Raw genomic sequence first — 14,371 nt, 5'->3', positions numbered from 1 at the left:
AGGGTGGATCCGTGATTACGATGCTGACTTCTGAAGCCAAGGACACGTTTTTGATACCGGTCGTAGGGGCCGCATTTCAATTGCGGGGCACATCACGGCGTCTGGGTGCTGCGCGGTGTCAGCGCACTGGAAAAAACATCCGGTGGTAGAAATTTCTGAAACCCTCCGGTACGGCAGCCCAAAAGCCTGAGTCAAATAGGGACATATACCCTATAGGCCAAGACAAACCAAACGAAATTTCCAGTAGCAATTCAGATCAGTGCTGCAGAAGGTGCTCTAGAAACATTTGGAGCGGGGCTAGGTTCAGTGTTATTTAGTGTCAGCCGAAAGTTTGTCGCCTCACAAAATATTAAGTATAAGTACAAGTAAAAATGAACGTTCTCCAAAGTTAGCGATCGTCCTCATCCCGGTGGATACGCTGAGGCTTTTATTCACTGCATGTAACAAGGATTTGCGTCATCCTGTGGCTATTTGTCAAATTCATATGCTCAGACAACTCATGGCGCGTGAGGTATGAGAAAATGCAAAGTCCGCTTCCACTTATACTGAAAGTAAATCAGCCTATCAGAGAATTCAGACTGATCTGAATCTACTGCTCTGGAACTTAACACGTTTTGCTGTAAAATGCGAAGCCTTGCAAATTCTTTAATGACTTTTCATATTTCTCGATTTTATTATTGGGATTTTTCTCTACAGTGCTGAAGCAGCTCTAAAGAAAACGGAATTGACGACCGTTAGGACAGAGCAATTCGCCACGGCAGTCTACGATGCATCAGTTGCGTTGAGATTGGTTTCAGCGGTAGGAAATTTCCAAGTAGCTATTGTCGTCCATTTAGGACGCTAGCGCCAATTCCTTTTTTACAGGCCGGTGAAGGTCCTCTTGAAGTGTGGCAAAAACCTTAGTTATCGTGCGCGAAAAAGTAGTACTTGCTGATGCTTGCTCCTTAGGCAAGTCGGCCACGCCTGCATGCTTCCACGTGGGATAAATACTTTGTAAAAATCTTCTGGTAGTTGTGGTAATGCTTGAAGATAAAGCGCTGCTGATTGCTTACGCTTTCAACACTGTTTTTGAAAGTACAATAAACATTAGTTTTAAACGTCAAAGAGCAGGCACCTCACAACAAAAAATACGGCAGGACACCATTATTTTTTTACTTTACAAATGAGAAAAGGTGCTTCATTTCGCGACTGAAATCAATTGAAGGAGGAGCGCCACTTTGGCAGAGATCCTTTCGAGCTATCCTGGCAACATTGCATGCTGCCACGACTTAGATCTGCTATGACGTCATACCTCAGATGCTGGATTGTATAAGGAAACCTCGGCAGAGTCACGTGTTTGTACATCGGACTCCCTCAAGAACAAAATCTGATTCTTTTCGTCTATAGTCGCGCTATTGCGATGGAAGAAGGAAGACAGTACACATTTTTTATTGACATGAAGCATGCGTGTGTAGTGCATATCTTAAAGGTGTTTCGTACAGATTATTCTGAGTGACTGCAGGTACAGGTACGTAAAAGTACAGCGCAGTCGTGTTTTCAGGTAGCGTAAGAGAAGAAAACGGTTTTCGTATAGTCGTGCTTACTTTCCTCTATCGAAAGAGTATTATTAGGTGCACCCATCTATTTCAGTTCACCCTAAATGTTCCAGAAAGAGAACAGGATCAGATGACACCCCGGAACGTTATCGCTCGCAATACAGGGGCTTTGGGCATTTGTATGGCGCGATAGCCGGGGAAGATGCTCGTCCCAAATTTAAAGGAAGGTGGCTGCACTGCGATCAAGATTGCCGGCGCCCAGTTAACCGAAACGTCAGCAGTGCACGAGAGCAATATATACTTCCTACCCGCGTTTTTCCTGCATTTGAAACGATTTGGTGGGCGAGCGCGTATGTTGTCACCCCGAGCTATATTCGACGAGAGGGGCATACCCACCCAGGCCATTGCTTGTTGCATCAGTGGCTGATTGCAGGACCCGTGAGGGTTTAGGAAATACAGGATGCTAACAATGTGTCATGGCCGTTTCGTTAAGTTGTTGCGCATCTTTTCTTTAAAGGGTCACTGTCCACCTTCCTTTCGAACATGTTTTCTTGCCCGGTGACTGGGAGACTTAGCCTCCAGAACGCAAAGCCGCAAAATGTTTTTGAAAAGAGGAATTAAGGACGCAGTTATAGCCACCGCCATTACTTGATTCTGTCATGTTTCTTCCCTCCCCTTCACTCGCAAAGGTTTTTCACTCTACTGCCTGGTCGCCTAGCCGCAGCAAGCTGAATTCTCCTTCCTCCTCCTTGTTTGGTGGGAAGTGGGGCGTGGTACTCTGCGTGCACGAAAAAAAAAAGAACGGGCGAGGGACCACTCACTGCTGCTTTCAGTCAGGCCCTGGCGAGGGAAAAGCGCGTAGCGATAGGTGGACACAATTAGGGGTGTACGCCCAACCTTTACCCATCAGTCAGCGAGACGGACCACTGGATGTCGTTGCTAGTCCGAAGTCAGGCTAGCGGCTCGACGGGCCAGCGTATAGAACGGGTACGCTGGTTTACCGAAGGAGAGGATGCGAGCGCTTTGATCTGCATTCTTGCTTCTTTGCGGCGCGCGTATCGCTGTAGCATATCTCCGGTATGTAATCGAAGTATTGGACTGTAATGTGTACTGTACTGTGTATTGTACTGTAATGTGCGACGTCAGTGCACGTTAAAGAACCCCAGGGGGTCGAAATTTCCGGAGTCCACCACTACGGCGTCTCACAGCCTGAGTCGCTTTGGAATGTTAAAGCCTTCAAACCAACCAACCAACCATCATTTGCTTAAAAGGTCATAGCCTGGACAGTGGCTCTTTAAAAGCCTCCCCTTTTTAGCGGCCACGTCATACAAATGGCGACAAGGTAAAATATCGAAATTTAGATCACAGTGACGCTTTACTGAGCAGTGCCTGTGGTATGAATTTTTTTAATCCATTATTACACAAGCAAAACGAAAGCCCTGCCGCGGAAAGAGGTGGCATGCCAACAAGCCGGGATTGTCACGACTGTTCTAGCATCGATAGACGAGAATAACGCGTGACACAAGATTTTTCTGGCTGCATATAGTGAACCATATTTTTTCCCTCCTTCATGAAGGATTTGACTGCATCATTTGGGCAAAACTATATTTCAGTAAATAGCCAAGAGTCGCAAATGTTTTCGTTTTTTTCATCACGAAGGATTTAGGTGCATCATTTGGTGACACTATATTATGGAAATAACTAGTGGTCTCAATCTTTCCCAAAGAGCTGAAAGGAGGTTTTAAAAAGAATTGTACATTTCAAGATGAAAACCAGTAGCCAATATATCCGGCATGCTTCAATATAAAAGCTTTAACACATATTAGGAGGGATGAAGCTGATATATGTTTCCAAATCACACCACCTTCTACCAAATGTGGAGAACAAAGTAAGGCATTCCAGACTCGCGGTCACGCAAAACGAAGCAGCAAGCAACAATGCAAACCCGGCATCATTAGCTAAAAGTTTGACCCAGAATGCAAACACTGCACAGAATATGAAGGCGTGAACCACTTTCTTGTGGGCATCCATTTAGACCACATTTAGCCGAATAACCTACATGAGAACAGGGAAACACCTCGGGCCAGTCACAAGAATAGTTGCTCATAGAAACAGCTGACCAGGTCGCTGAGATTCAAGGGATCAAACCCAACAAGCGGCTATAGCCTAGTGGCCGCAGAAGGGAGCCTTCCAGTTCAGAGTACGACGTGAGATAAAAGTTGTTTCGACACCGGGGTTTTAACGAATATCTGAAACTGATGTCTGTAAACATTGCATTTAGATCGTCTTTCATGGCAACAAAGCTTTCATAATAGCTTTTCGGTGTTTCGTGAGCTGCATCAGTCAAAGCGAGCTCCCTATTTGAATTTTGCAGTTTCGTACGGGAGCCTGATAATGTTTTGTCGCAAAAACATATTTCTGTCATAGACATTCCCGTGGAATGGATGTGAACTTCCTTCACATAATTCAGTATAATCAATCCAGGGAATGTAAATGCGGCCTTGTGGGCCTGCAGGAAGACCCATGGTCAGAACGACTCAGCAGCTCAGCACATTTGTATTTCTAAACCTCTACTTAGAACTGTTGTGATTGAGAACGCGAAGATGCCGGAGAATTCAGCATTTCTTTATAACAGCTGTTATAGCACCAAATGATAAATATGCGGCATCTTGACACTGGACAGATGGATTCCAGAAACCCTTAAGTATGTTGACATCTCCGCTAGATTTTATGAAATGAATGTTACTCGTTTGTAAAGCGATGCAGACTATATTTTCTCCCATCGTATGGATAGGAAGGACACGTAGCCTTACCAACAGGAGCGAGAAACAAACCAGAAGCCTACGTTGTAGAGGTAGTACGTGTTCTCGTTTGCTTAAGATTTGCACATGCAAAATCTCGGACATATGCGATTGTGACTAATTTCAATAAAGGAATAAGCGTCTTGCTTAATGATTGTCTGAAGAAAGCGGGCTAATAAAGTGGCAGTATTGTGTGAGCGTTGTTTGAACACACGATGTGTCCTAAATGAGAAGCATAGAGAATTAGAAACAACAATGCTCTGCTTGTGCAAGACAATGCCCCAGTTTACGAGGCTCTATATTTGCTGAGCGCATCACTGTAAGTGTAGCTTAAAAGACCTGATCCACCCTAAGAATCGTTTCAGTCTTAGCCTAGCCCTAGGATTCTTTTTGTTATTTAAACTGAAGAGACACATAAACAGTGTTCGAATAATGAGCTCACTTAAAACTGCCATAACAGAGTGGTTCGACAGCGAGGAAGGAATTTCTTTCTGAGGAATTCAAAGCCATTAACAACCATTGCAGAAGTGCGTTAACGTTATGAGAGAATATGCGAAAAAAAAAAACATTTTATTCGTCAGACAGTTCTTTTATTTTAAAGGGAAGTTGCAAATTCTTTAGATCATTTTTTATGATTATGATACGCTAAACATGAAATGATTGCGTACAGAGCTTGTCGTCTTCAAAAGAAAACCGCTCATTCTTGTTTACGAGGCGCCAAATAAAAAACAAAAATCAAGAATTTAAAGCCTCTGCAGAAACGAAGCTTTGAATCGCAGTTTTTGTAAAAGCGCAGTTCACATGAATTCCAGGTCATTATATATATGTATTTGATTTGATTCGATTTTTATTTGTCTTGATGCAGTACATATGAAGCATATGAATGAATTTCTACAGAAGGAGGCCCGAGGGTAAAAAACGTCGGGGGGCTTCCTGTGATTAAGTACAGTAATTAAAGCAGAAATAAAAGCTGCAAAACAAGACAAGTACACAGAGATAAATTGAATCATAAAAAGAAAAAAAAACATGCAAGCATATATGAGAAAAATTCGGTGTCAGCAGATACGCAAAGCAATTATACAAAAGAAATGTAAACGATAATACCAAAATAATTGCATTGGCAAGAAATGACAAAAGAAGGAAAGAATGTTACTAATAATGCAAAAAAAGCTACAGTACAAAATACCATGAAGACAAATTGATCATAAGAGGGCATATTGTATTCAATACTTTGCACTAAAAACTCTGCAAACACAGAAAATAAGGCAGGTTTTTACGTCATCAAAGGCTTCTCCTATCTTATCCAAAGTTATACATAAAAATTAATAATAAATTGTTAAATTATTAAGAAATATTTGTTGTACAAATTTACGTTATCATACTGCATTTTTAATTGCATAGTTCCTTTTAGCCAGTATCTTATAATTTTAGGAGTTAAATGAATATGGTCGTATACTTTCCCTCAAATTTTTCTGAGGAAAGGATGATATAGCATCCAGTTTGCTGCGCTGCCATGTTGGAAACGGGCAGAAGCTTTATCAAGCTTGAGTATTTTTATTGTAGTTCACTTCTCTAATTTAGTGAAAGTAAAAGGCGGTTTGATTCATTCACTGATTTATAGGTTGTTTGTTTGTTTTATTGGTTGATAGACTGAAATACGGAAGAAGCGCTTGCTGAACTTGCAAAAGCACTAAGATATGTTCTTATCATCGCAGGGAAAAAGTACTCAAATTTCCAGACAAGCAAGCAGCGACAGCTTGGGTAAATATTTCGTTCTTCTTTCAGGCTTTCCTGCCTCATATTTGGGAAGAGGAGCTGATTGGCACATATTAAGGAGGCAAAGAGCACTGAGCAATGCATTTTATTCGTGTGTAAAAATGGCCTATATAAACTTGTCACCACATTCTTTTTAAGCTCGAAGGTCACTATCATTGTTGGTGAGTCGCACAAAGCCACAGGGTGGGAAAAATCAGCAATCTGACTTTTCGAAAATCAACTCTATTACCTCCCTGTTCAATCGAAGTTTTGGAGTTAGAACTGCAGAGGAGACTGTCTACACACTAACAAAAATTCTGTGCCCCAGAGACTTTCTAGAATGACCGTGGACGTTCAATTTTCCTAACAATAGTGCATACGCTGATACACAATACGTTAAAACCTGCTTATCTGGTTTCAAGCATCCTAGAAAGTGCTATTTTTTCAGCAAATAACTTGTTACAGGCATTTATTGACGTTTAAAAATAGCGTGGCTTTCTGTCACTTCGTTGAAATGTTATTACCCAAAGTGGTTAAAATTTGATTCATATATAAAAAAATTACTTTCGGCTTCGAAATAGTGATTAGTGAGAAAGAGGAGCGTAGAATTATAACAAACGGTAAAGTTGAGACAGATTCTTTGAACACGGAGCTACTTACACACCGTAACAAGGTTGCCTTTATACTTCCATGCAGGAGAAGGAAATAGGCGATATTTACCGGCATTACATCGGTCGTTTTCTACAAGGCCTGAGCAACCTCATAATTCCAGGCAATGCGACCAGCATGGAAGAAAAGAACAATTATTTCAAGCAGCAGCGGGATCATTTTGTAAGTATCATGACACCGAATATTCTTCTTTAAAAAATGTGAAATCACTAAGACGCTTAAAAAGAAATAACATATGCCAAGCATGAGCCGATAGGAAAAAAAAATTGCCGTTCAAAGTATTTGGTTTCCTGTTTCAAATAGTACTGGTATATTATTCTTTGTGTAGAAATTACTATTGGCTACGATATAGTCACCTCTTCGGTCGCTTTCGATCCCGCTGTTAGTGCTTGCAAATACTGATGCATATTATTTGGATCGATGGGACTGTACAGTCTGTGGAATACTGCGCTACTTGATATACAGAGACAAATGGACGACGACACACGAATGAAGCGCAAACTTACAACTATTTATTTTTATCGACAAAACACGTACATATATACAAAAAGCATCCTTGTCAAATCACAGACACATCATTCATGCATGTGATCACGCACGTTATCATTTCGACCACAACTCCGCATCTGCTTTTTGTATATATGTACGTGTTTTGTCGATAAAAATAAATAGTTGTAAGTTTGCGCTTCATTCGTGTGTCGTCGTCCATTTGTCTCTGTATATCAAGTAGCGCAGTATTCCACAGAATGATCAACCAACTGGCCCCCGTGTTTGCATTATTGGGGACTGTACAGCCAGCTATATTTTTTCGTCTCTGAGTGAAGTGAAGCGGCCAATGCGTGTGTTATGTATGCCCGTCAAATGGAGGCTTGAAACAGGTACGGAACTTTTGTTCAGAATCGGAGAATGGCACGATCTTCTCATTGTATATTATGCTTTGGGGCACTAGCGGTACGCGTGGCAAATATTTCGCGATGTTTTATGCGTTAGCCTTAAAGGCCGTATTGTCGAATCCAGCCTGCATGTTAGCATTGTTCCCGTCAGCGATGACATGGTCGGCTTTAAAGTTGTAAAAGCAAAACCCACATGCATGCTGGTAGCGAAAGTTGTGGCAGGTGACATGGGCGGGAATTGGTTGATGGGTGGGTTAGGTGACGTCACGAAAGCGCATGAGATGGCATCTCCTAAATAGGACAGCTCTTTGAGATTGTAGGTTCAAATGTGAATCACAACCTGGAGCTTTGGATTGCGAATGGGACGCTGACCTCCTATTTTACGCAGGCATATTCTCAAAGCTTTGTTTTAACGGGTCCTAATATTTATATTGGGTGCTCCTTCATTAAATCGGTCATTTGTAACAGCATAATAATCAGTGTGTGTAAGATAATAAAGGCAAACAATAAAGGATAATTTTTAAACGAGTATTAAAGTACATATAAGGTAATGAGGACCAGCAAGGGATGCTGTAGGTGGGTACCATTGATGCTATACCTCAATGCCCTAAGGGGGCAGCTTCTATATACCTCTATCTCCAGTGTACAAAGAAAGCATGTTGTCCTCACTCGGAGTAGTACGTCGAGATTGCTATAAATGCAAAGCTTTCTTCTGAGTAAGCCGCCGCCGTAAAAAAAAAACTCAGTCACGTTGGCTAAAGTATAATTGATTGCACCTACCACGTGGTACCTATAAACAACACGCACATATCGCCAATGGCAAGTCGCGCTAGGTGCATATAATTATAATATCTACCCGTGGTGGTGAAAACGCCAACGGCAACAAGTGATGCAACTGGAGATGTACAGAAACTTTCTATTCAGCTGAGAAGCGGTAGCAAAATAACTAAGGAACTGGGCGATGGGAACATCTGGAAACGCACTTGCCGATCGTCGAACTGCGAAGACTCCACTGCATTTGGCGGTACTGAGTTTACATTGAACGTGTAATAAACCGGCCTAACAAATCTAGAGCATTGCGTAACAATATGGGAGGTGTCGAGCTAGTTGTAATAATTTCACATCAATCTCTGCGCCTCTTGAGCTGCAAAGAAAGCGGTAAAGCCATTCCCGGATAAAATGATCTCGAGACGAGGTACCGGGGCAGGCCCAGGTCCAGGCAGATCTCGAGATAGTGCCATCGAGCTCTGGCGAGCACTCCTCATGTTCGTCCAGGACTCGAAGGCGCCACTGGTGGGCGTCCGGCTCCGCAGTGCTCACGAGAGGCACGCAACCTTTACTTAGCTGCTTCTAGAAAATTTGAATAAACCGGAGGCAGCCTTACCCCTCCTCCTCTACAATACCCCCCCCCCCCCTTCCACCGTAGTGACTTCGGCGCACAAAAAGTGGAATAAACGTGTTATCAATCAATCAATCGGATAAAATGAGCGGGAGCAAACGAAGATTGCAAAATCGTTTTTCGCATTACATGCAAACTGATAAGGCTTCATTCCAGTGGTTGTTCGCAGCAACTAATAAATATTATAATATATTGCGGCAATATAATGCCTGGTTTTAACGTCCAAGGAATCCTCGAACGGGCAGAGGAGCACTTTATAATCATTTAGGCCGCCATGATTTCTAAACTGTACTGTCATTATGCAGCACGAAAGGAAGAAACCACGGCTGGCGTTGAACTTGGCTGCGCAGTTACAAAGAGTCCGGCATTTTATCGGAGTGGAGGGGAACGTACAGTGGGTACCAGTGACATGCTTTCGTACTGTAGTAATGGCTTTGTTAAGCTCGCATCTGATACGCTTGAGCATTCCGGGAAATGTGCTTTTTTCTCGGAAAAATCAGCTGCTAGAGTTCACTCGATGCTTTTATTGCAAATGTCATTTTTATAAGCCTGCCAAGCTTACCAGATTTTCAAACAGCATGCAATCATGCTGACTGTATTTATTAGAAAACCTTCACATTCTTCAGAATTAGGCTGATGACGTAGGTTTGAAATAATTATATCCATGAACCCAAGTACTGCTGAAATTTACCTAAAGTAACAAGTCAGCAGCTCGTATGATTTGTGGAGATTTAAAGCTTTTTACTAAGGAGCTGTGGATGGCGATAATAGAAACCTAACCAACATACATGTGTTTTGTTATATACACAGCAAAGCTTCCCAAATTTGCTGCTGCAGCAATCGCGCTCACGCGCTATTCAACTTTATATTTATTAGCTTCTGGTCACATTTAGCCACGAAAGGAAACATTTTCTGTCCTAGGGGGGTAAAGTGTAGGAAAATGTAGCTTAGGTTAGTGTTTCGTGTATATATTTGCCGAGTGTGGCATAGCCCAGTTTTACTTATTGGTACAAGTTTGTTATTTTTGGTGTGCTTTTAGGCCCAGAAGAAAATTCGTGTTGCTATCCCGGAACAGTTCGACAAAGATGTGAGCGAGCTAAAATGTGACGTAAGTATTTTCCATTGAGAAAGATTACTCTTTTTCACAATTAGTAGGTCGCTGCTACATAAGCCGCGGTTTTCTCGGAACGAAAATTACTTTCCTTATATTTAGGCATGCTACTTAAATCTCGGCAGCAAAAAAAGAAAGGAAACGGTCCCGCTTCTGACCGGTATTATTATGTACATCAAATTACCGCAATTCAGGCCTCTTTGATGTGCTAGGGGCTGTGAGCAGTGGACATAGTGTAAAGAGCGCCTCCGTCCCTTCCCCTACTTAACTGCCAATTTCACATTTCCGCACAATACCGGAAAAGTGTCCCCCCATCGATCCGCGCTATCTTCACGCAACGTACCCAGAAAACACTGCCAACCTCATCCAGTTCGAATATTCACTCAAACTTAACTCTAAAAAAATCTTAAACAAAAACGCCACTCTCATGGCTCCGACTAGCCGTGATGCGGATACCTGGCGGAGTGTGTGGGGTTACGAGCACGTGCGAGACATCCGATGAGATCCAAAGAGCAGATGACCGCTTTCTAGCGGTTGGTATTGCCCGAATAAAATATGATGATATCTAACGTATCTAAATGACTCCTAGAGAAAAAACAGCGGCGGCGGCGCTCTAATCACTTTGCATTGATTGCGGCGGCGTGGCAAGAATACTTGACGGCGCCGACACCTCTGTGTCCGATCAGCTGTATCAGGTGTTAACAAGAATAAAATATGTGTGCACTGCACTCATTGAATTCCTGGCGGCAAATGTTTGTCATTGCCATTATCAATTTTGCGGACGTTTCAGGATACCTCTTATCCCTACCTCCTGCACCTCCTACTCTCGCTTACTGTGTGATAATTTCGATTCACGCGCGATTCAGGGGAGAGCTGGGCGCTTTCTGGTAATTTTACGGGGTTGCCCGCATAGAAATTCTGGGAAGAAACGAAGAAAAACTCTGGCCAGACGAACGCTCAGCAACGATGGGCTATGACTAGAAGGTTTTTGGGAACACACTGGCATTTAAATGAACGTCACGTATACGCTCATTTGCCACGTGGGTTACATAGCCACGATTACTACACACAGTATACTGGATTGCATTCACTAAAGCGTTAAAAGTATTTGATACAATAGCGTTTCAGCCCATCTCGTTTTATCGTTGTCTCTTTTCAATATGCTTCTGAAATTACTGCAACCCACCGCCACGGTGGTGCCAAAGCATTTTTTGTAGACTCTTCTCTACGCTAGAAAAGAGAAGTACGCAAAGTGCGGAGTTGGGAACGTGTTGTCGTGACGCTGGGGCTATGTCGACCCGGCCTTCACTTGGTAGCGTGCAGAGACTCGGGGTTGAAGAAGGACTGAATCTTCGAAGTTGGTAAAATATGTACAAGCAGGTTTACTGGCACTTTGAGAAAACGTATTTACAAGAATATTTACATGAAAAAGAAGGGTACATCAGCAAAATGACAAGCGTTAAGAGTTCATAGCGAGAAGCGACTGGATGAGCCGTTTACCCAGGGCCCAGAGCGACATTTCGTGCTCTGCAGCGTCCTTAAAACCCCCCCTATGTCCAGCCCCTCTCTGAAGATGCTGACCAACCAAATCCAGGGCACGCCCCTCAGATGTCGGCATCCAATCGAACACATCACTGCACTGATGGTCTGAAGCACTGACTGGTCCGGCATTGTTTCGTTGGGCGTGATCACTTGTTGGCGGGAAAAGCTTGGGAACGGCGAGGAGAGGAGGTACATTTCTATTCTTCAGCCAAGAATCGATAGGCAGCTGGTTCCGGCAAGAGGATTTACTTCTCAGAAACCCAAGTACACGTGCGCGCCGCATAGGGCTCCCAACATTGTCCCTTTTCGACAATTGCAAATCTTTCCTGCATTCCCGGGAAATCACTTAATGGCTGTATGCGTCATGCTCCTTTCTTGTCCTGCACGTCAGCGGACATGTCACTCTGTCGTCTCCTTTGGAAAGTAGACATTCCTCACTGGACGATAGGGCTTATCGACTGGAAGGGTGAACAAAAGAAAGAAAGCACTTCCTGCATTTCCCGCAGGGGGACGTTTCTTTGTGTTTTTCCAGACGTTCTCTTGGCAGGGTCAATTTGGCATTTGCAGAGTGTCCACAAAGCAAAACAGGCTTACAAAACAGGATTCCTGGAAACAGGCTCACTTAGAGCCATTGGACCATCACCACATATTCACAGCACTTATCCATGCCCACAGGCGAACAATAGAGCGCGCAAATGCGGATGCTTGGTCGTAACAGCCTCCTCCCCCGCCAGAAGAGTCTCGGAGGGCAGCAGTCCCAGCTGCTGCATGAAGAGACGACTTAATGGCCTGCACGTGAACGCTTGAAGCTCGCTGTTGCTTGTCGCGTTGTCTTGATTGTTGTAGGCCAAATTGCTCGAGCTGTCTGAAACTCAACCACATGTCGAAGCAAGCACTCGGCTCCCGTCTGAAGAGACCAGGTTAAAAGAAAACTGCCATTGTTGTTCGAGAAAAGCCCACTCTCAAGACGTTCAGGACCCACGTATTCCTAGAAAACCAAACGTGCTGCTTTACATAGTCACACATATACAAGCGCACGAAAAAAAAAAAAAAAAACCTGATTATCAATTTGGATACATGGTGAGGAACATCTCGGACCGCTTAGAAAGAGCGGCTAAGCGCGTCCGCATTCCCATTTAACTTCCCCTTTTTGTATCTTATTTCAAAATTGTACTGCTGTAAAATCAAGCTCCACCTAAGAAGGCGACTGTTCTTCGATGTCGCAGTTTGCAGCCAAGCCAGGGGACAATGGTCCGTCTCTACGGTGAATTTGGCCCCTCCAAGATAGCACAGCAATTTTTGAATGGCCCATACAATGCAAGCGCACTCTTTCTCTGACGCGCAATAAGCCCTCTCTCTAGAACTTAGTTTTCTGCTCAGGTAGAGCACAGGGTGCTCATTACCGTCGTCATCTCTCTGGCAGAGAACAGCACCTAGCCCTCGATCACTGGCATCACACTGGACCGTGAATTCTCGGTCATAGTCTGGAGCTCGCAATACCGGACGGCTAATCAGCACAGCCTTCAGGTTTACGAAGGAGGCTTCCTTTTGTTCGTCCCAGACTACATTTGTCGGTTCTGTCTTGCGGAGAGCGTCGGTCAGAGGGCTGGCCAAAGCTGAATAGTTAGGGATGTAGTGATTGTAGTACCCAGTCAGACCTAGGAATGCTCGAATTTCCGTCTTCGTGCTCGGCCGCGGATAGTCTGCTACCGCAGAAATCTTAATCTCGCTGGGTTTCCTGAAACCTTGACCTACATTGTGACCCAAGTAGTCCACGGTCGCCCTTGCCAGGCAACATTTCTCGGCCTTTACGGTTAGTCCAGCTTGACGCAAAAGGCTCAGTACAGCTCTTAGATGTACCATATGGTCCGCCCATGAGTCGGAAAAAACCGCAATGTCGTCTAAATAAGGCACTGCGAATGTTTCACACCCCTTTAAAACCCTATCCATGAGTCGGGAAAAACAAAATGGAGCATTTTTGAGCCCGAAACTCATCATTGTTGGCTGGTAGCTGCCCGTCGGAGTGACGAAAGCCGCGTATCTGCTGGCGCGTTCAGTGAGCGGTACTTGCCAGTATCCTCGAGTAAGGTCCAGCGTAGTCACATATGCCGCTCTACTGACCTGTTCTACTCTCTCCTCAATATTCGGAATAGGATACACTTGATCCCTGGTGAGAGAATTTAGCTTTCGGTAGTCTACCACAGGCCTAGGGTCTTTACCTGGAGCTTCTACTAAGATCATAGGCGAATCATAATCGCTTTCCGAGGGTTTTATTACTCCCAATTCCAGCATGCGATTTACTTCCCTATCCAGAATTTCTCTTTGCCTTGGAGAAAATCGGTAGCACCTTGATCGCACTGGCACGTCTGAAGTCAGCTCAATATCGTGCTCAGTCAAATCAGTTCTGCCTGGCCTGTCCACGAAGCAGGCCTCAAACTCTGGTATTATCTCGCCCAGATCGGACAGCTGGGATTTTTTCAGTTCTCCTCTCTGCTCCGTCTTTTTGAGAAGCTCCTGAGCGTTGCTTCCTTTTCCGCTGAGGCAAATCAAGTTGTCCCCCATCTCCTCGGGAAGGTTTAACGTTAGATTTACCACGGCTTCCCTCTGCTCATAAGGCTTCATAAGATTGCAATGATAAATGCGCACTGCTTTACGCCTATCGGGGA

The 14,371-nt window shown here is 43.9% G+C and overlaps 1 protein-coding gene across 1 annotated transcript in view; it reads left to right on the top strand.

Annotated features, from left to right (window-relative positions):
* Positions 1–6,797: 6,797 nt before the first annotated feature.
* Positions 6,798–14,371, top strand: part of LOC146177071 (uncharacterized) — a 40,709-nt gene continuing 33,135 nt past the window's right edge. Inside the window, exons 1-2 of the mRNA XM_084581455.1 lie at positions 6,798–6,922; positions 10,092–10,160. Of these exons, the coding sequence (XP_084437581.1) occupies positions 6,878–6,922; positions 10,092–10,160 (114 nt within the window). The 5' untranslated portion in view covers positions 6,798–6,877. The remainder of the gene's footprint in view (positions 6,923–10,091; positions 10,161–14,371) is intronic.

This window comes from Amblyomma maculatum, chromosome 10, assembly GCF_055883805.1.
Source record: "Amblyomma maculatum isolate TAMU_Amacu chromosome 10, ASM5588380v1, whole genome shotgun sequence".
NCBI classification, from domain to species: Eukaryota; Metazoa; Arthropoda; class Arachnida; order Ixodida; family Ixodidae; genus Amblyomma; species Amblyomma maculatum.
Note: the sequence above shows the minus strand (reverse complement) of the source record. Positions and strands in the feature narration are given on the sequence as shown.